The sequence below is a fragment of the Salvelinus namaycush genome, unplaced genomic scaffold, assembly GCF_016432855.1.
Source record: "Salvelinus namaycush isolate Seneca unplaced genomic scaffold, SaNama_1.0 Scaffold139, whole genome shotgun sequence".
NCBI classification, from domain to species: Eukaryota; Metazoa; Chordata; class Actinopteri; order Salmoniformes; family Salmonidae; genus Salvelinus; species Salvelinus namaycush.
Window position 1 is genome coordinate 285,981 of NW_024058108.1, and position 20,034 is coordinate 306,014.

Sequence of the window (20,034 nt, forward strand, 5' to 3'; positions counted from 1 at the left end):
TAACGTCACCGAGCCAGCCTCAACCCTGGGTCTAACGTCACCGAGCCAGCCTCAACCCTGGGTCTAACGTCACCGAGCCAGCCTCAACCCTGGGTCTAACGTCACCGAGCCAGCCTCAACCCTGGGTCTAACGTCACCGAGCCAGCCTCAACCCTGGGTCTAACGTCACCGAGCCAGCCTCAACCCTGGGTCTAACGTCACCGAGCCAGCCTCAACCCTGGGTCTAACGTCACCGAGCCAGCCTCAACCCTGGGTCTAACGTCACCGAGCCAGCCTCAACCCTGGGTCTAACGTCACCGAGCCAGCCTCAACCCTGGGTCTAACGTCACCGAGCCAGCCTCAACCCTGGGTCTAACGTCACCGAGCCAGCCTCAACCCTGGGTCTAACGTCACCGAGCCAGCCTCAACCCTGGGTCTAACGTCACCGAGCCAGCCTCAACCCTGGGTCTAACGTCACCGAGCCAGCCTCAACCCTGGGTCTAACGTCACCGAGCCAGCCTCAACCCTGGGTCTAACGTCACCGAGCCAGCCTCAACCCTGGGTCTAACGTCACCGAGCCAGCCTCAACCCTGGGTCTAACGTCACCGAGCCAGCCTCAACCCTGGGTCTAACGTCACCGAGCCAGCCTCAACCCTGGGTCTAACGTCACCGAGCCAGCCTCAACCCTGGGTCTAACGTCACCGAGCCAGCCTCAACCCTGGGTCTAACGTCACCGAGCCAGCCTCAACCCTGGGTCTAACGTCACCGAGCCAGCCTCAACCCTGGGTCTAACGTCACCGAGCCAGCCTCAACCCTGGGTCTAACGTCACCGAGCCAGCCTCAACCCTGGGTCTAACGTCACCGAGCCAGCCTCAACCCTGGGTCTAACGTCACCGAGCCAGCCTCAACCCTGGGTCTAACGTCACCGAGCCAGCCTCAACCCTGGGTCTAACGTCACCGAGCCAGCCTCAACCCTGGGTCTAACGTCACCGAGCCAGCCTCAACCCTGGGTCTAACGTCACCGAGCCAGCCTCAACCCTGGGTCTAACGTCACCGAGCCAGCCTCAACCCTGGGTCTAACGTCACCGAGCCAGCCTCAACCCTGGGTCTAACGTCACCGAGCCAGCCTCAACCCTGGGTCTAACGTCACCGAGCCAGCCTCAACCCTGGGTCTAACGTCACCGAGCCAGCCTCAACCCTGGGTCTAACGTCACCGAGCCAGCCTCAACCCTGGGTCTAACGTCACCGAGCCAGCCTCAACCCTGGGTCTAACGTCACCGAGCCAGCCTCAACCCTGGGTCTAACGTCACCGAGCCAGCCTCAACCCTGGGTCTAACGTCACCGAGCCAGCCTCAAACCCTGGGTCTAACGTCACCGAGCCAGCCTCAACCCTGGGCCTAACATCACCGAGCCAGCCTCAAACCTGGGTCTAACATCACCGAGCCAGCCTCAACCCTGGGTCTAACGTCACCGAGCCAGCCTCAACCCTGGGTCTAACGTCACCGAGCCAGCCTCAACCCTGGGCCTAACATCACCGAGCCAGCCTCAACCCTGGGTCTAACATCACCGAGCCAGCCTCAACCCTGGGCCTAACATCACCGAGCCAGCCTCAAACCTGGGTCTAACATCACCGAGCCAGCCTCAACCCTGGGTCTAACATCACCGAGCCAGCCTCAACCCTGGGCCTAACATCACCGAGCCAGCCTCAAACCTGGGTCTAACATCACCGAGCCAGCCTCAACCCTGGGTCTAACATCACCGAGCCAGCCTCAAACCTGGGTCTAACATCACCGAGCCAGCCTCAACCCTGGGTCTAACATCACCGAGCCAGCCTCAACCCTGGGCCTAACATCACCGAGCCAGCCTCAACCCTGGGTCTAACATCACCGAGCCAGCCTCAACCCTGGGTCTAACATCACCGAGCCAGTCTCAACCCTGGGCCTAACATCACCGAGCCAGCCTCAACCCTGGGTCTAACGTCACCGAGCCAGCCTCAACCCTGGGTCTAACGTCACCGAGCCAGCCTCAACCCTGGGCCTAACATCACCGAGCCAGCGATACTCACTGGAGTGGAAAGCAGTGGATGGCCTCGTCCATTGACCGGTGAGTACTATGGTCCCATGGTTTCTCTCGACTCACCCGGCTCCGAGATGAAATTTGAACTCTTCAAACATACCCAAGTTGCTATACGTGATCCCTGACTCTGCTCCCAGAATGCAATCTGTTTTAATTAGTTCCCCGCATCCAGTGCAAGCGGAAGGGATAGTTAATTGCACTACCGAACTGCTCGAACGGGACCCACGAGCCCAGCGGTCTACTAGGGGGGTAGTGGCATTCCAAAAAGTTCCAAATTCAACTTCTGACAGACTCCAACCTTGACTTCCTCTGCCTTTAAGAGACATGGCTCCATAAAAACTCTCCATATACTGTTTGGATTGAGCCTGGCAAAAATGTTTTCAGGAGAGACAGGATTGAAGGAAGAGGAGGGGGTGTGATGATTTACATTAAAGAACATATCCCATGTAAACAAATTGAGTGGTCATGTGATAATGAACTAGAATGTATTGGCCTGAACGTTACACTGTCTCCCCAAATGTATTTTACCCTTATTGGAATGTATAGACCACCTGGCACCAAAGTGTGTTTTTTGATCAGTTTAATAACATGCTTAGGGAATGTGATTTTGGGAAAGAGGTCATCTTAATGGGAGATTTTAACATTAATTATGAAGACAAGTCTTGTAGGAAAACCTGAAATGGATCACAAATATCCTTTAACTTACACAGCTAGTTAAAGGGCCAACCAGGGTGACTTGTTGCTCTAAAACACAGATTGATTTGGTGTTCAGTAATAAATCAGAGAGAGTGACTAAATCATTCAATATGGTTACTGGGCTATCTGATCATAATCTGACACTTATAGCCAGAAAGCTGTCTAAGAGCAGGTTTAACCTCTCTACTGTTAGAAAGCCTGATCAACTCAGAATACCTAAGAGTGAATTAAATTATTTTGAAAAACGCAATTAAGGGAATAAACTGGGAATGATCTCTTGTCCTATACAGACGTGGAAGCTGATAGTCAGGTTTTTCTATCCACAATCCAGACTAAAATAAATGGTTTCCTAAAGAAAATCCAATCCAAACCTGGCCAAAAGAGCACTGTTCCTTGGCTAAATGGAGAAATCTGGAAACTGATGAAAGAACGAGATTATGCTCTAAAAATAGCCCTAAGATCCAAATTAGAGCATGACAGACGTAGGTTTACCTTGTTGAGAAATAAGGTGATGAAAGAAATCAGACAGGCCAAGGCAAACGTTTTGATTAACATAATTGGTGAAGCAAAGGGAAATTCTAAATTGATCTGGGAGAATCTAAAAGTTAACAGGGAAAGACAATAATAACACTGCAAAAAGACTAGAACTCATGGTGAATAACAGTCTAACACAGGATGCAGTCGAAATAGCAATAGCCTTCAATTCCTACTTTATTGACTCTGTCAGGGTACTGACACAGAACCCCTCCACTGGTTTCTTGGGCTCAGTGCTAGTGAATGACACTCAACCTGTCTTCATCATAAGGGAGGTTTCTGAGTCAAAGGTGGACAAGGTGATTAGCTCACTAAAGAACTCTAAAGCCAAAGATGTGTTTGGGATGGACTCTGCCTTTCCTAAAAACTACAAAGAGTCACTCATTGGCCCCATTACTAAGGTCACCAACACATCTATTGGTCTGGGGATGTTTCCAAGGGTCTGGAAGTCGGCCATAATAACGGCCATCTTTAAATCAGGTAACCCTGCTGACGTGAGTAACTACAGGTCCATTAGTATAATACCTGTGGTGTCGAAGGTTGTTGAAAAGTGTGTAGCAGAGCAACTGATTGCCCACCTCAACAACAGCCCCTTCACATTACATTCCATGCAGTTTGGCTTCAGAGCAAAACACTCCACAGAAACGGCCAACTGCTTTCTTCTGGAAAATGTGAAGTCCGAGATGGACAAAGGGGGCATTGTTGGGGCTGTGTTTTTGGACCTAAGGAAGGCTTTTGATACTGTTAACCATGAGGTTCTCATCACAAAATTGTCCAAATCGAACTTTTCCCCCAATGCCTTGAGATAGATGAAATCATACCTTGAAGGCAGAATCCAGTGTGTCAGAGTGAGCAATGAGCTGTCACCCACTCTTAGCTATGATGTGGGCATGCCCCAAGGGTCAATACTGGGGCCCTTCCTGTTCAACCTGTACATTAATTTTATCTTTATTTAACTAGGCAAGTCAGTTAAGAACAAATTCTTATTTTAAATGACAGCCTAGGAACAGTGGGTTAACTGCCTTGTTCAGAGGCTGAACGACAGATTTTTACCTTGTCGGCTCAGGGTTTTGATCTTGCAACCTTTTGGTTACTAGTCCAACGCTCTAACCACTGGGCTACCTGCCGCCCCACTAACCTGCCTTCTGTCTGTACTGGGTCTGAAGTTCAGATGTGTACAGATGATACAGTGATATATGTGCATGTAAAGAGTAAACAACAAGTTGCACATGAACTCACTACTATAATGGTCCAGGTTACAAAGTGACTCACTACTGTAATGGTCCAGGTTACAAAGTGACTCACTACTGTAATGGTCCAGGTTACAAAGTGACTCACTACTGTAATGGTCCAGGTTACAAAGTGACTCACTACTGTAATGGTCCAGGTTACAAAGTGACTCACTACTGTAATGGTCCAGGTTACAAAGTGGCTCAGTGACTCACTACTGTAATGGTCCAGGTTACAAAGTGACTCACTACTGTAATGGTCCAGGTTACAAAGTGACTCACTACTGTAATGGTCCAGGTTACAAAGTGGCTCAGTGACTCACTACTGTAATGGTCCAGGTTACAAAGTGACTCACTACTGTAATGGTCCAGGTTACAAAGTGACTCACTACTGTAATGGTCCAGGTTACAAAGTGACTCACTACTGTAATGGTCCAGGTTACAAAGTGACTCACTACTGTAATGGTCCAGGTTACAAAGTGGCTCAGTGACTCACTACTGTAATGGTCCAGGTTACAAAGTGACTCACTACTGTAATGGTCCAGGTTACAAAGTGACTCACTACTGTAATGGTCCAGGTTACAAAGTGACTCACTACTGTAATGGTCCAGGTTACAAAGTGACTCACTACTGTAATGGTCCAGGTTACAAAGTGACTCACTACTGTAATGGTCCAGGTTACAAAGTGACTCACTACTGTAATGGTCCAGGTTACAAAGTGACTCACTACTGTAATGGTCCAGGTTACAAAGTGGCTCAGTGACTCACTACTGTAATGGTCCAGGTTACAAAGTGACTCACTACTGTAATGGTCCAGGTTACAAAGTGACTCACTACTGTAATGGTCCAGGTTACAAAGTGACTCACTACTGTAATGGTCCAGGTTACAAAGTGACTCACTACTGTAATGGTCCAGGTTACAAAGTGGCTCAGTGACTCACTACTGTAATGGTCCAGGTTACAAAGTGGCTCAGTGACTCACTACTGTAATGGTCCAGGTTACAAAGTGGCTCAGTGACTCACTACTGTAATGGTCCAGGTTACAAAGTGGCTCAGTGACTCACTACTGTAATGGTCCAGGTTACAAAGTGGCTCAGTGACTCACTACTGTAATGGTCCAGGTTACAAAGTGACTCACTACTGTAATGGTCCAGGTTACAAAGTGACTCACTACTGTAATGGTCCAGGTTACAAAGTGACTCACTACTGTAATGGTCCAGGTTACAAAGTGACTCACTACTGTAATGGTCCAGGTTACAAAGTGACTCACTACTGTAATGGTCCAGGTTACAAAGTGACTCACTACTGTAATGGTCCAGGTTACAAAGTGACTCACTACTGTAATGGTCCAGGTTACAAAGTGGCTCAGTGACTCACTACTGTAATGGTCCAGGTTACAAAGTGACTCACTACTGTAATGGTCCAGGTTACAAAGTGACTCACTACTGTAATGGTCCAGGTTACAAAGTGACTCACTACTGTAATGGTCCAGGTTACAAAGTGACTCACTACTGTAATGGTCCAGGTTACAAAGTGACTCACTACTGTAATGGTCCAGGTTACAAAGTGACTCACTACTGTAATGGTCCAGGTTACAAAGTGACTCACTACTGTAATGGTCCAGGTTACAAAGTGACTCACTACTGTAATGGTCCAGGTTACAAAGTGGCTCAGTGACTCACTACTGTAATGGTCCAGGTTACAAAGTGACTCACTACTGTAATGGTCCAGGTTACAAAGTGACTCACTACTGTAATGGTCCAGGTTACAAAGTGACTCACTACTGTAATGGTCCAGGTTACAAAGTGACTCACTACTGTAATGGTCCAGGTTACAAAGTGGCTCAGTGACTCACTACTGTAATGGTCCAGGTTACAAAGTGGCTCAGTGACTCACTACTGTAATGGTCCAGGTTACAAAGTGGCTCAGTGACTCACTACTGTAATGGTCCAGGTTACAAAGTGGCTCAGTGACTCACTACTGTAATGGTCCAGGTTACAAAGTGGCTCAGTGACTCACTACTGTAATGGTCCAGGTTACAAAGTGGCTCAGTGACTCACTACTGTAATGGTCCAGGTTACAAAGTGGCTCAGTGACTCACTACTGTAATGGTCCAGGTTACAAAGTGGCTCAGTAACTCACTACTGTAATGGTCCAGGTTACAAAGTGGCTCAGTAACTCACTACTGTAATGGTCCAGGTTACAAAGTGGCTCAGTGACTCACTACTGTAATGGTCCAGGTTACAAAGTGACTCACTACTGTAATGGTCCAGGTTACAAAGTGACTCACTACTGTAAGGGTCCAGGTTACAAAGTGACTCACTACTGTAATGGTCCAGGTTACAAAGTGACTCACTACTGTAATGGTTCAGGTTACAAAGTGACTCACTACTGTAATGGTCCAGGTTACAAAGTGACTCACTACTGTAATGGTCCAGGTTACAAAGTGACTCACTACTGTAATGGTCCAGGTTACAAAGTGACTCACTACTGTAATGGTCCAGGTTACAAAGTGACTCACTACTGTAATGGTCCAGGTTACAAAGTGGCTCAGTGACTCACTACTGTAATGGTCCAGGTTACAAAGTGGCTCAGTGACTCACTACTGTAATGGTCCAGGTTACAAAGTGGCTCAGTGACTCACTACTGTAATGGTCCAGGTTACAAAGTGGCTCAGTGACTCACTACTGTAATGGTCCAGGTTACAAAGTGGCTCAGTGACTCACTACTGTAATGGTCCAGGTTACAAAGTAGCTCAGTGACTCACTACTGTAATGGTCCAGGTTACAAAGTGGCTCAGTGACTCACTACTGTAATGGTCCAGGTTACAAAGTGGCTCAGTGACTCACTACTGTAAGGGTCCAGGTTACAAAGTGACTCACTACTGTAATGGTCCAGGTTACAAAGTGACTCACTACTGTAATGGTTCAGGTTACAAAGTGACTCACTACTGTAATGGTCCAGGTTACAAAGTGACTCACTACTGTAATGGTCCAGGTTACAAAGTGACTCACTACTGTAATGGTCCAGGTTACAAAGTGACTCACTACTGTAATGGTCCAGGTTACAAAGTGACTCACTACTGTAATGGTCCAGGTTACAAAGTGGCTCAGTGACTCACTACTGTAATGGTCCAGGTTACAAAGTGGCTCAGTGACTCACTACTGTAATGGTCCAGGTTACAAAGTGGCTCAGTGACTCACTACTGTAATGGTCCAGGTTACAAAGTGGCTCAGTGACTCACTACTGTAATGGTCCAGGTTACAAAGTGGCTCAGTGACTCACTACTGTAATGGTCCAGGTTACAAAGTAGCTCAGTGACTCACTACTGTAATGGTCCAGGTTACAAAGTGGCTCAGTGACTCACTACTGTAATGGTCCAGGTTACAAAGTGGCTCAGTGACTCACTACTGTAATGGTCCAGGTTACAAAGTGGCTCAGTGACTCACTACCGTAATGGTCCAGGTTACAAAGTGGCTCAGTGACTCACTACTGTAATGGTCCAGGTTACAAAGTGGCTCAGTGACTCACTACTGTAATGGTCCAGGTTACAAAGTGGCTCAGTGACTCACTACTGTAATGGTCCAGGTTACAAAGTGGCTCAGTGACTCACTACTGTAATGGTCCAGGTTACAAAGTGGCTCGGTGACTCACTACTGTAATGGTCCAGGTTACAAAGTGGCTCAGTGACTCATGTTTGCATCTCAATGTGAAAAAAACTGTCTGCATGTTCTTCGCAAAGAGGGCAACAGATGCCACTGAGCCAGATGTCTATGTGTCAGGGGAGAAGTTCCAGGTAGTATCTGATTTTAAGTATCTTGGCATTATACTTGATTCCGACATCTCTTTTATAAAAGCAGGTGAAAAAGGTAACTTGAATAACCAAATTCAAGATAGCTAATTTCTGATTCATACAAAATTGTTTGACTATAGAGGTGGCAAAACTGTACTTCAATGCTATGATACTCCCCCACTTAACATACTGCTTGACTAGTTGGGCCCAAGCTTGCTGTACAACATTAAAACCTATTCAGTCTGTCTACAAACAGGCTCTCAAAGTGCTTGATAGTTAGCCCAATAGCCAGCATCACTGTTACATCCTCAGAAAGCATGAGCTCCTGAGTTGGGAAAATCTTGTGCAATACACCGACGCATGTCTTGTATTCAAGATCCTAAATGGCCTGGCTCCCCCTCCACTCAGTACTTTTGTTAAACCAAAACCCCAAGCATATGGCAGCAGATCCACAAGGTCTGCCATGAGAGGTGACTGTATAGTTCCCTTAATAAGGATCCACCCCTTTTTTAAAATGTTCTCCTAACATGACATACCCAAATCTAACTGCCTGTAGCTCAGGCCCTGAAGCAAGGATATGCATATTCTTGGTACCATTTGAAAGGAAACACTTTGAAGTTTGTGGAAATGTGAATGGAATGTAGGATAATATAACACAATAGATCTGGTAAAAGACAATACAAATAAAAAACCAACCGTTCTTTTGTATTTTTTTTGTACCATCTTCTTTGAAATGCAAGGGAAAGGCCATAATGTATTATTCCAGCCCAGGTAGAATTTAGATTTTGGCCTCTAGATGGCAGCAGTGTATGTGCAAAGTTTTAGACTGGTCCAATGAACCATTGCATTTCTGTTCACAATTTTGTATCAAGATTGCCCAAATGTGCCTAATTTGTTTATTAATAACTTTTCATGTTCAAAACTGTGCACTCTCCTCAAACAATAGCATGGCATTTTTTCACTGTAATAGCTACTGTAAATTGGACAGTGCAGTTAGATTAACAAGAATTTAAGCTTTCTGCAAATATCAGATATGTCTATGTCCTGGGAAATTTTCTTGTTACTGACAACCTTATGCTAATCGCATTAGCCTACGTTAGCTCAACCGTCCCGTGGAAGGGACACCGATCCCAATAAGGAAAAGCACCTTTAATCAATCTGCTTTCTCTGTGAGAGCTTCCCATGTTTGGAATACACTGCCATCAGACACACATAACTGCACCACATATCACACTTTCACAAAATGCCTGAAGACATGGCTAAAGGTCAATCAGATTTGTGAACATAATCCCTAGTTGTGTATTGCCCCTTTCCATGTTATCTGTTGTCTGTAGCTTGTGAGGTGTGGAAACACTTTGTTGATTTTATGGATTTTGTCTTGTTGTTTTTTGTGCTATGTTTCTCTGTCTGCATTCTACATCTTGCTTGTCCTATGTTGCTCTGCCTGTGCTCAATGATTGTCTGTATTGTTACTGTAATTGTTTTTTAAAAAGTGCCCAGGGGCTGCGGTTGAAAATTAGCTGGTTGGCTAAAACCGGCACTTTTACTGAAATGTTGATTCATGTGCACTGTCCCTGTAAAAATAAACTCAAACTCACAATTATTCTACAATGTAGAAAATAGTTACAATAAAGAAAAACCCTTGAATGAGTGGGTGGTCTAAAACTTTGCGTGATACTGTATATTCTCATTATTGTTGTTTTATTGTGTTACTATTTCCTTTTTTGCAAAGGTGGACTTTTTTAGCGGTTATTACTTTGGTTATCAACTGCACAGTGCAAACGAAGAGGACATCTGAGAAAACAGGCACCAGGAGTGCAGCTGAGCACTTTTTGGGACTCAGGGACTTCTCTGGAGAGGCATTACAAGGAATCCTGTCGATGAATGCTCTGTCCTCACAGGCACCTGTGTAGAGATGTGATTTGAATATGACTGAAGGATGGTTGTTTGATTGATTTTTGTATTATCTCAGATACCCCCCTTCCCGCAATGGAATATATTATGTTTTGTTTCAATACCCGGTACAGTAGGTGGCGGCGATTCACAAATAGGTGTAGACTGCCATTAAACTTTAAAGAAGAAGAAGAAGAAGAAAGACGAAGACGGAAGCCAATATAATCCGCAGTTCATCCACCTCGCCGCACTCACCCACGGAGAAAGCAAGGACATGGGGCTAGTTCAGCTAGTGACATATTGAAGTAGCTAGCAGCACGTTAGCGTTGGTTTTCCCATTAGTTTTAACCAGTTGGCTAACCAGCTAAACTCTGTTAGCAGTTGATCAGAATGGCGTTAATCCTGTTGACGCGGTCTCGCACTCCGTTGATGAAAACATCTCGGTCGTTAAAGAGCGACTTCCGCAAAGGTGAGAATGATTCTTCATGTCGACTCTAACTGTAGATACGTGTAGAAGTCTTTTGTTGGAACTTATGTCTTGATTTGTATTTGGTGGTTTTGACATTGTAGGTAGACTGCCAATGCTGTTTAGCTGTGAATGTCATTGTTGGTTAATGATGAAACCGTAGTTAAACTAGTGAGATTAGCTGGTTCAGATAGTTAAATAGCTAACGTTAGTCAAACCCTTGGCTTTGTAGAATGATAAATGTTCATAGTTTAAGTGTTTTATGACCGTGTAGAGGTTAACTAGTTGTTTCACTGAGATAATGGTAACGTTAGCTAACTATACGGGCTATTTCTGTTAATAAGTTACTATAGTTAGCAACTAACAGTAGCTCCGCCGCTAACGGTGTACACCGGTTCCAGAAACGTGTGTTGTGGCGTGGTCCTGTCATGGACGTTCGGGCCTTTGTTGTTGATCAATTACACGGGGCTTTACAGCGGACAAAACGCCGCGGACAAAACGCCGCGGACAGAGGCGCCGCAACAACTTCTAGACGGATTCCAGATCATCTATTAGCTATAACGTTAGCTAAGCGGTTCAACTTGGGCGTTTAGTGTTTCTGTTCTAGACGTTGTGATTACATTGTCAGGTCATCTAAGGCCACGGTCCGTGAGGCCTAGAAGACGTAGCTACAACTAACGTTAGTTGTCAAATCTCCCTATCGCCAGGCTCCCCGGTTGGTGTGGATGCGACTGTCATTATTCGAATAAAGCTCTCTAGTCTAGCGCATCCACTTCCTATACAAACCATCGGGGTTCAGATCCTCGACAGCTTTTAGTCCATTAACATTCAAATGTATTTTGTCATTCTGTTATATCCATAAACATGTCATGTATGTATTTTGCGGTGTAATGTGGTCGGAAATGTGGTCGCTTCAGGCACCACACCTTGCGAATGTAGCGAATTCATGTAAGGGGAGGATACGTCATTCGAGGGCAGGCTGGTTCATAGGGATGGGTACCTCCTCCTCCAGTCGACTCCTTAACCAGCCGCTCCAGTTTGCTATGGTGCCGTTTCCCTGGCCTGCTATGGTGCCGTTTCCCTGGCCTGCTATGGTGCCGTTTCCCTGGCCTGCTATGGTGCCGTTTCCCTGGCCTGCTATGGTGCCGTTTCCCTGGCCTGCTATGGTGCCGTTTCCCTGGCCTGCTATGGTGCCGTTTCCCTGGCCTGCTATGGTGCCGTTTCCCTGGCCTGCTATGGTGCCGTTTCCCTGGCCTGCTATGGTGCCGTTTCCCTGGCCTGCTATGGTGCCGTTTCCCTGGCCTGCTATGGTGCCGTTTCGCTGTCTATCTCACAGCACTGCCGTGCCGAGTCAGTCTGCGTAAAACAGGTCTATTTCAAATGATCCGCGTGTAATAGCAAGTTAAACCTGGTATAAACCACCAGAGCAAAACACATTGTGTCGGTCTGCGATGTTGTGAAGCATGGAGACATGTTGTTAGGGAGTAGCAGGGACATGCCAGCACTCTCAATTCTCTCAATTTCATCAACAATCAGTCAATTGATGCAGCGGACGTTAGGTCTGTTCATGACACATGTACACACTGATTGGGTTGTTTATGGCATGAATTTGAACATTTATGTAGGTGTTTATAGAGGTGTTTATAGAGGTGTAGGTGTTTATAGAGGTGTAGGTGTTTATAGAGGTGTAGGTGTTTATAGAGGTGTAGGTGTTTATAGAGGTGTAGGTGTTTATAGAGGTGTAGGTGTTTATAGAGGTGTAGGTGTTTATAGAGGTGTTTATAGAGGTGTAGGTGTTTATAGAGGTGTTTATAGAGGTGTAGGTGTTTATAGAGGTGTAGGTGTTTATAGAGGTGTAGGTGTTTATAGAGGTGTAGGTGTTTATAGAGGTGTAGGTGTTTATAGAGGTGTTTATAGAGGTGTAGGTGTTTATAGAGGTGTAGGTGTTTATAGAGGTGTTTATAGAGGTGTAGGTGTTTATAGAGGTGTAGGTGTTTATAGAGGTGTAGGTGTTTATAGAGGTGTTTATAGACGTGTAGAGGTGTAGGTGTTTATAGAGGTGTAGGTGTTTATAGAGGTGTAGGTGTTTATAGAGGTGTAGGTGTTTATAGAGGTGTAGGTGTTTATAGAGGTGTAGGTGTTTATAGAGGTGTAGGTGTTTATAGCGGTGTAGGTGTTTATAGAGGTGTTTATAGACGTGTAGAGGTGTAGGTGTTTATAGAGGTGTAGGTGTTTATAGAGGTGTAGGTGTTTATAGAGGTGTAGGTGTTTATAGAGGTGTAGGTGTTTATAGAGGTGTAGGTGTTTATAGAGGTGTAGGTGTTTATAGAGGTGTAGGTGTTTATAGCGGTGTAGGTGTTTATAGAGGTGTTTATAGACGTGTAGAGGTGTAGGTGTTTATAGAGGTGTAGGTGTTTATAGAGGTGTAGGTGTTTATAGAGGTGTAGGTGTTTATAGAGGTGTAGGTGTTTATAGAGGTGTAGGTGTTTATAGAGGTGTAGGTGTTTATAGAGGTGTAGGTGTTTATAGAGGTGTAGGTGTTTATAGAGGTGTAGGTGTTTATAGAGGTGTAGGTGTTTATAGAGGTGTAGGTGTTTATAGAGGTGTTTATAGAGGTGTTTATAGAGGTGTTTATAGAGGTGTTTATAGAGGTGTTTATAGAGGTGTTTATAGAGGTGTAGGTGTTTATAGAGGTGTAGGTGTTTATAGAGGTGTAGGTGTTTATAGAGGTGTAGGTGTTTATAGAGGTGTAGGTGTTTATAGAGGTGTTTATAGAGGTGTAGGTGTTTATAGAGGTGTTTATAGAGGTGTAGGTGTTTATAGAGGTGTAGGTTTATAGAGGTGTTTATAGAGGTGTAGGTGTTTATAGAGGTGTTATGAGGTGTTTATAGAGGTGTTTATAGAGGTGTAGGTGTTTATAGAGGTGTTTATAGAGGTGTAGGTGTTTATAGAGGTGTTTATAGAGGTGTAGGTGTTTATAGAGGTGTTTATAGAGGTGTAGGTGTTTATAGAGGTGTTTATAGAGGTGTAGGTGTTTATAGAGGTGTTTATAGAGGTGTAGGTGTTTATAGAGGTGTTTATAGAGGTGTAGGTGTTTATAGAGGTGTTTATAGAGGTGTAGGTGTTTATAGAGGTGTTTATAGAGGTGTAGGTGTTTATTAGAGGTGTTTATAGAGGTGTAGGTGTTTATAGAGGTGTTTATAGAGGTGTAGGTGTTTATAGAGGTGTAGGTGTTTATAGAGGTGTAGGTGTTTATAGAGGTGTAGGTGTTTATAGAGGTGTAGGTGTTTATAGAGGTGTTATAGAGGTGTAGGTGTTTATAGAGGTGTAGGTGTTTATAGAGGTGTTTATAGAGGTGTAGGTGTTTATAGAGGTGTAGGTGTTTATAGAGGTGTAGGTGTTTATAGAGGTGTTTATAGACGTGTAGAGGTGTAGGTGTTTATAGAGGTGTAGGTGTTTATAGAGGTGTAGGTGTTTATAGAGGTGTAGGTGTTTATAGAGGTGTAGGTGTTTATAGAGGTGTAGGTGTTTATAGAGGTGTAGGTGTTTATAGCGGTGTAGGTGTTTATAGAGGTGTTTATAGACGTGTAGAGGTGTAGGTGTTTATAGAGGTGTAGGTGTTTATAGAGGTGTAGGTGTTTATAGAGGTGTAGGTGTTTATAGAGGTGTAGGTGTTTATAGAGGTGTAGGTGTTTATAGAGGTGTAGGTGTTTATAGAGGTGTAGGTGTTTATAGAGGTGTAGGTGTTTATAGCGGTGTAGGTGTTTATAGAGGTGTTTATAGACGTGTAGAGGTGTAGGTGTTTATAGAGGTGTAGGTGTTTATAGAGGTGTAGGTGTTTATAGAGGTGTAGGTGTTTATAGAGGTGTAGGTGTTTATAGAGGTGTAGGTGTTTATAGAGGTGTAGGTGTTTATAGAGGTGTAGGTGTTTATAGAGGTGTAGGTGTTTATAGAGGTGTAGGTGTTTATAGAGGTGTAGGTGTTTATAGAGGTGTAGGTGTTTATAGAGGTGTAGGTGTTTATAGAGGTGTTTATAGAGGTGTTTATAGAGGTGTTTATAGAGGTGTTTATAGAGGTGTTTATAGAGGTGTAGGTGTTTATAGAGGTGTAGGTGTTTATAGAGGTGTAGGTGTTTATAGAGGTGTAGGTGTTTATAGAGGTGTAGGTGTTTATAGAGGTGTTTATAGAGGTGTAGGTGTTTATAGAGGTGTTTATAGAGGTGTAGGTGTTTATAGAGGTGTAGGTGTTTATAGAGGTGTTTATAGAGGTGTTTATAGAGGTGTAGGTGTTTATAGAGGTGTTTATAGAGGTGTTTATAGAGGTGTTTATAGAGGTGTTTATAGAGGTGTAGTGTTTATAGAGGTGTTTATAGAGGTGTAGGTGTTTATAGAGGTGTTATAGAGGTGTAGGTGTTTATAGAGGTGTTTATAGAGGTGTAGGTGTTTATAGAGGTGTTTATAGAGGTGTAGGTGTTTATAGAGGTGTTTATAGAGGTGTAGGTGTTTATAGAGGTGTTTATAGAGGGGTGTAGGTGTTTATAGAGGTGTAGGTGTTATAGAGGTGTTTATAGAGGTGTAGGTGTTTATAGAGGTGTTTATAGAGGTGTAGGTGTTTATAGAGGTGTTTTATAGAGGTGTAGGTGTTTATAGAGGTGTAGGTGTTTATAGAGGTGTAGGTGTTTATAGAGGTGTAGGTGTTTATAGAGGTGTAGGTGTTTATAGAGGTGTAGGTGTTTATAGAGGTGTTTATAGAGGGTAGGTGTTATAGAGGTGTAGGTGTTTATAGAGGTGTAGTTTATAGAGGTGTAGGTGTTTATAGAGGTGTTTATAGAGGTGTAGGTGTTTATAGAGGTGTAGGTGTTTATAGAGGTGTGGTGTTATAGAGGTGTAGGTGTTTTATAGAGGTTTTTATAGAGTGTAGGGTGTTTATGAAGGTGTTTATAGAGGTGTAGGTGTTTATAGAGGTTGTGTTTATAGAGGTGTAGGTTTTATAGAGGGTAGGTGTTTATAGAGGTGTTTATAGAGGTGTAGGTGTTTATAGAGGGTGTTTATAGAGGTGTAGGTGGTTAAAGGTGTTTATAGAGGTGTTTTATAGAGGTGTAGGTGTTTATAGAGGTGTTTTATAGAGGTGTAGGTGTTTATAGAGGGTGTTTTATAGAGGTGTAGGTGTTGATAGAGGTGTTTATAGAGGTGTAGGTGTTTATAGAGGTGTAGGTGTTATAGGTGTAGGTGTTTATAGAGGTGTAGGTGTTTATAGAGGTGTAGGTGTTTATGAGGTGTAGGTGTTTTATAGAGGTGTGGTGTTTATAGAGGTTGGGTAGGTGTTTATAGAGGTTGTTTATAGAGGTGTAGGTGTTTATAGAGGTGTAGGTGTTTATAGAGGTGTAGGTGTTTATAGAGGTGTAGGTGTTTATAGAGGTGTAGGTGTTTATAGAGGTGTAGGTGTTTATAGGTGTTTATAGAGGTGTAGGTGTTTATAGAGGTGTTTATAGAGGTGTTTATAGAGGTGTAGGTGTTTATAGAGGTGTTTATAGAGGTGTAGGTGTTTATAGAGGTGTTTATAGAGGTGTAGGTGTTTATAGAGGTGTAGGTGTTTATAGAGGTGTTTATAGAGGTGTAGGTGTTTATAGAGGTGTTTATAGAGGTGTAGGTGTTTATAGAGGTGTAGGTGTTTATAGAGGTGTTTATAGAGGTGTAGGTGTTTATAGAGGTGTTTATAGAGGTGTAGGTGTTTATAGAGGTGTTTATAGAGGTGTAGGTGTTTATAGAGGTGTTTATAGAGGTGTAGGTGTTTATAGAGGTGTAGGTGTTTATAGAGGTGTAGGTGTTTATAGAGGTGTAGGTGTTTATAGAGGTGTAGGTGTTTATAGAGGTGTAGGTGTTTATAGCGGTGTAGGTGTTTATAGAGGTGTTTATAGACGTGTAGAGGTGTAGGTGTTTATAGAGGTGTAGGTGTTTATAGAGGTGTTTATAGAGGTGTTTATAGAGGTGTAGGTGTTTATAGAGGTGTAGGTGTTTATAGAGGTGTAGGTGTTTATAGAGGTGTAGGTGTTTATAGAGGTGTTTATAGAGGTGTAGGTGTTTATAGAGGTGTTTATAGAGGTGTAGGTGTTTATAGAGGTGTTTATAGAGGTGTAGGTGTTTATAGAGGTGTAGGTGTTTATAGAGGTGTAGGTGTTTATAGAGGTGTAGGTGTTTATAGAGGTGTAGGTGTTTATAGAGGTGTAGGTGTTTATAGAGGTGTAGGTGTTTATAGAGGTGTTTATAGAGGTGTTTATAGAGGTGTAGGTGTTTATAGAGGTGTTTATAGAGGTGTAGGTGTTTATAGAGGTGTTTATAGAGGTGTAGGTGTTTATAGAGGTGTAGGTGTTTATAGAGGTGTTTATAGACGTGTAGAGGTGTAGGTGTTTATAGAGGTGTAGGTGTTTATAGAGGTGTAGGTGTTTATAGAGGTGTAGGTGTTTATAGAGGTGTAGGTGTTTATAGAGGTGTAGGTGTTTATAGAGGTGTAGGTGTTTATAGCGGTGTAGATGTTGTATAGAGGTGTTTATAGAGGTGTAGGTGTTTATAGAGAGTTTATAGAGTGTTTAGTAGGTGTTTATAGAGGTGTTTATAGAGGTGTTTATAGAGGTGTAGGTGTTTATAGAGGGTGTAGTTGGTTATAGCGGTGTTAGCGTGTTTATATAGGTGTAGGTGTTTATAGAGGTGTAGGTGTTTATCAGAGGTGTTTTATAAGAGGGTATGGTCGTTTATAGAAGGTGTTTATAGAGTTGTAGGTGTTCTATGAGGTTGTTTATAGAGGTGTAGTTGTTTATAGAGGTTTGATAGAGGTTTATAGAGGTTGTTTATAGAGAGTGTAGGTGTTTATTAGAGTGTAGGTGTTTATAGAGGTGTAGGTGTTTATAGAGGTGTAGGTGTCTCTATGGGTGTTTATAGAGGTCGTAGGTTGTTTATATAGGAGGTGTTTATTAGAGGTAGGTGTTTATAGAGGTGTTTATAGAGGTGTAGGTGTTTATAGAGGTTGATTTTAGATGTGTAGGTGTTTATAGAGGTGTAGGTGTTTATAGAGTGTAGGGTTTATATAGGTGTTTTTTGGTAGGTGTTTATAGAGGTGTAGGTGTTTATGAGGTGTAGGTGTTTATAGGGTAGGTTGTTTATAGAGGTGTAGGTGTTTATAGAGGTGTAGGTGTTTATAGAGGTGTTTATAGAGGTGTTTTATAGAGGTGTAGGTGTTTATAGAGGTGTAGGTGTTTATAGAGGTGTAGAGGTGTTTATAGAGGGTAGGTGTTATAGAGGTGTAGGTGTTTATAGAGGTGTAGGTGTTTATAGAGGTGTTAGGTGTTTATAGAGGTGTATAGAGGTAGGTGTTTATAGAGGTGTAGGTGTTTATAGAGGTTGTAGGTGTTTATAGAGGTGTAGGTGTTTATAGAGGTGTAGGTGTTTTATAGAGGTGTAGGTGTTTATAGAGGTGTAGGTGTTTATAGAGGTGTAGGGGTTTATAGAGGTGTAGGTGTTTATAGAGGTAGGTGTTTATAGAGGTGTAGGTTTTATAGAGGTGTTTATAGAGGTGTAGGTGTTTATAGAGGTGTAGGTTGATAGAGGTGTTTATAGAGGTGTAGGTGTTTATAGAGGTGTAGGTGTTTATAGAGGTGTAGGTGTTTATAGAGGTGAGGTGTTATAGAGGTGTTTATAGAGGTGTAGGTGTTTATAGAGGTGTTTTATAGAGGTGTAAGGTGTTTATAGAGGTGTAGGTGTTTATAGAGGTGTAGGTGTTATAGAGGTGTAGGTGTTTATAGAGGTGTAGGTGTTTATAGAGGTGTAGGTGTTTATAGAGGTGTAGGTGTTTATAGAGGTGTAGGTGTTTATAGAGGTGTAGGTGTTTTATAGAGGTGTAGGTGTTTATAGAGGTGTTTATAGAGGTGTTTATAGAGGTGTAGGTGTTTATAGAGGTGTAGGTGTTTATAGAGGTGTAGGTGTTTATAGAGGTGTTTATAGAGGTGTAGGTGTTTATAGAGGTGTTTATAGAGGTGTAGGTGTTTATAGAGGTGTTTATAGAGGTGTAGGTGTTTATAGAGGTGTTATAGAGTGTAGGTGTTTATAGAGGTGTAGGTGTTTATAGAGGTGTAGGTGTTTATAGAGGTGTAGGTGTTTATAGAGGTGTAGGTGTTTATAGAGGTGTAGGTGTTTATAGAGGTGTAGGTGTTTATAGAGGTGTAGGTGTTTATAGAGGTGTAGGTGTTTATAGAGGTGTAGGTGTTTATAGAGGTGTAGGTGTTTATAGAGGTGTTATAGAGGTGTAGTGTTTATAGAGGTGTTTATAGAGGTGTTTATAGAGGTGTAGGTGTTTATAGAGGTGTAGGTGTTTATAGAGGTGTAGGTGTTTATAGAGGTGTAGGTGTTTATAGAGGTGTAGGTGTTTATAGAGGTGTAGGTGTTTATAGAGGTGTAGGTGTTTATAGAGGTGTAGGTGTTTATAGAGGTGTAGGTGTTTATAGAGGTGTAGGTGTTTATAGAGGTGTAGGTGTTTTATAGAGGTGTTATAGGTGTTTATAGAGGTGTAGGTGTTTATAGAGGTGTAGGTGTTTATAGAGGTGTAGGTGTTTATAGAGGTGTAGGTGTTTATAGAGGTGTAGGTGTTTATAGAGGTGTAGGTGTTTATAGAGGTGTAGGTGTTTATAGAGGTGTAGGTGTTTATAGAGGTGTAGGTGTTTATAGAGGTGTAGGTGTTTATAGAGGTGTTTATAGAGGTGTAGGTGTTTATAGAGGTGTAGAGGTGTTTATAGAGGTGTAGGTGTTTATAGAGGTGTAGGTGTTTATAGAGGTGTAGGTGTTTATAGAGGTGTAGGTGTTTATAGAGGTGTAGGTGTTATAGAGGTGTAGGTGTTTATAGAGGTGTTTATAGAGGTGTAGGTGTTTATAGAGGTGTTTATAGAGGTGTAGGTGTTTATAGAGGTGGTTTATAGAGGTGTAGGTGTTTATAGAGGTGTAGGTGTTTATAGAGGTGGTTTATAGGTCGTTTATAGTCGGTGTAGGGTTTATAGAGGTGTAGGGTTTATAGAGGTGTAGGTGTTTATAGAGGTGTAGGTGTTTATAGAGGTGTTAGGGTTTATAGAGGTGTAGGTGTTTTATAGAGGTGTTTATAGAGGTGTAGTGTTTATAGAGGTGTGTTTATAGAGGTGTAGTTGTTTTATAGAGGGTGTTATAGAGGTGTAGGGGTTTATAGAGGTGTAGGTGTTTATAGAGGTGTTTATAGAGGTGTAGGTGTTTATAGAGGTGTTTATAGAGGTGTAGGTGTTTTATAGAGGTGTTCTATAGAGGTGTAGGTGTTTATAGAGGTGTAGGTGTTTCATAGAGGTGTTTATAGAGGTG

At 43.0% G+C, this 20,034-nt stretch overlaps 1 protein-coding gene across 1 annotated transcript in view; it reads left to right on the forward strand.

The window, feature by feature from the left end:
- Positions 1-10,432: 10,432 nt before the first annotated feature.
- Positions 10,433-20,034, forward strand: part of letm1 (leucine zipper-EF-hand containing transmembrane protein 1) — a 36,563-nt gene continuing 26,961 nt past the window's right edge. Inside the window, exon 1 of the mRNA XM_038982990.1 lies at positions 10,433-10,669. Coding sequence (XP_038838918.1) covers positions 10,591-10,669 — 79 coding nt within the window. The 5' untranslated portion in view covers positions 10,433-10,590. The remainder of the gene's footprint in view (positions 10,670-20,034) is intronic.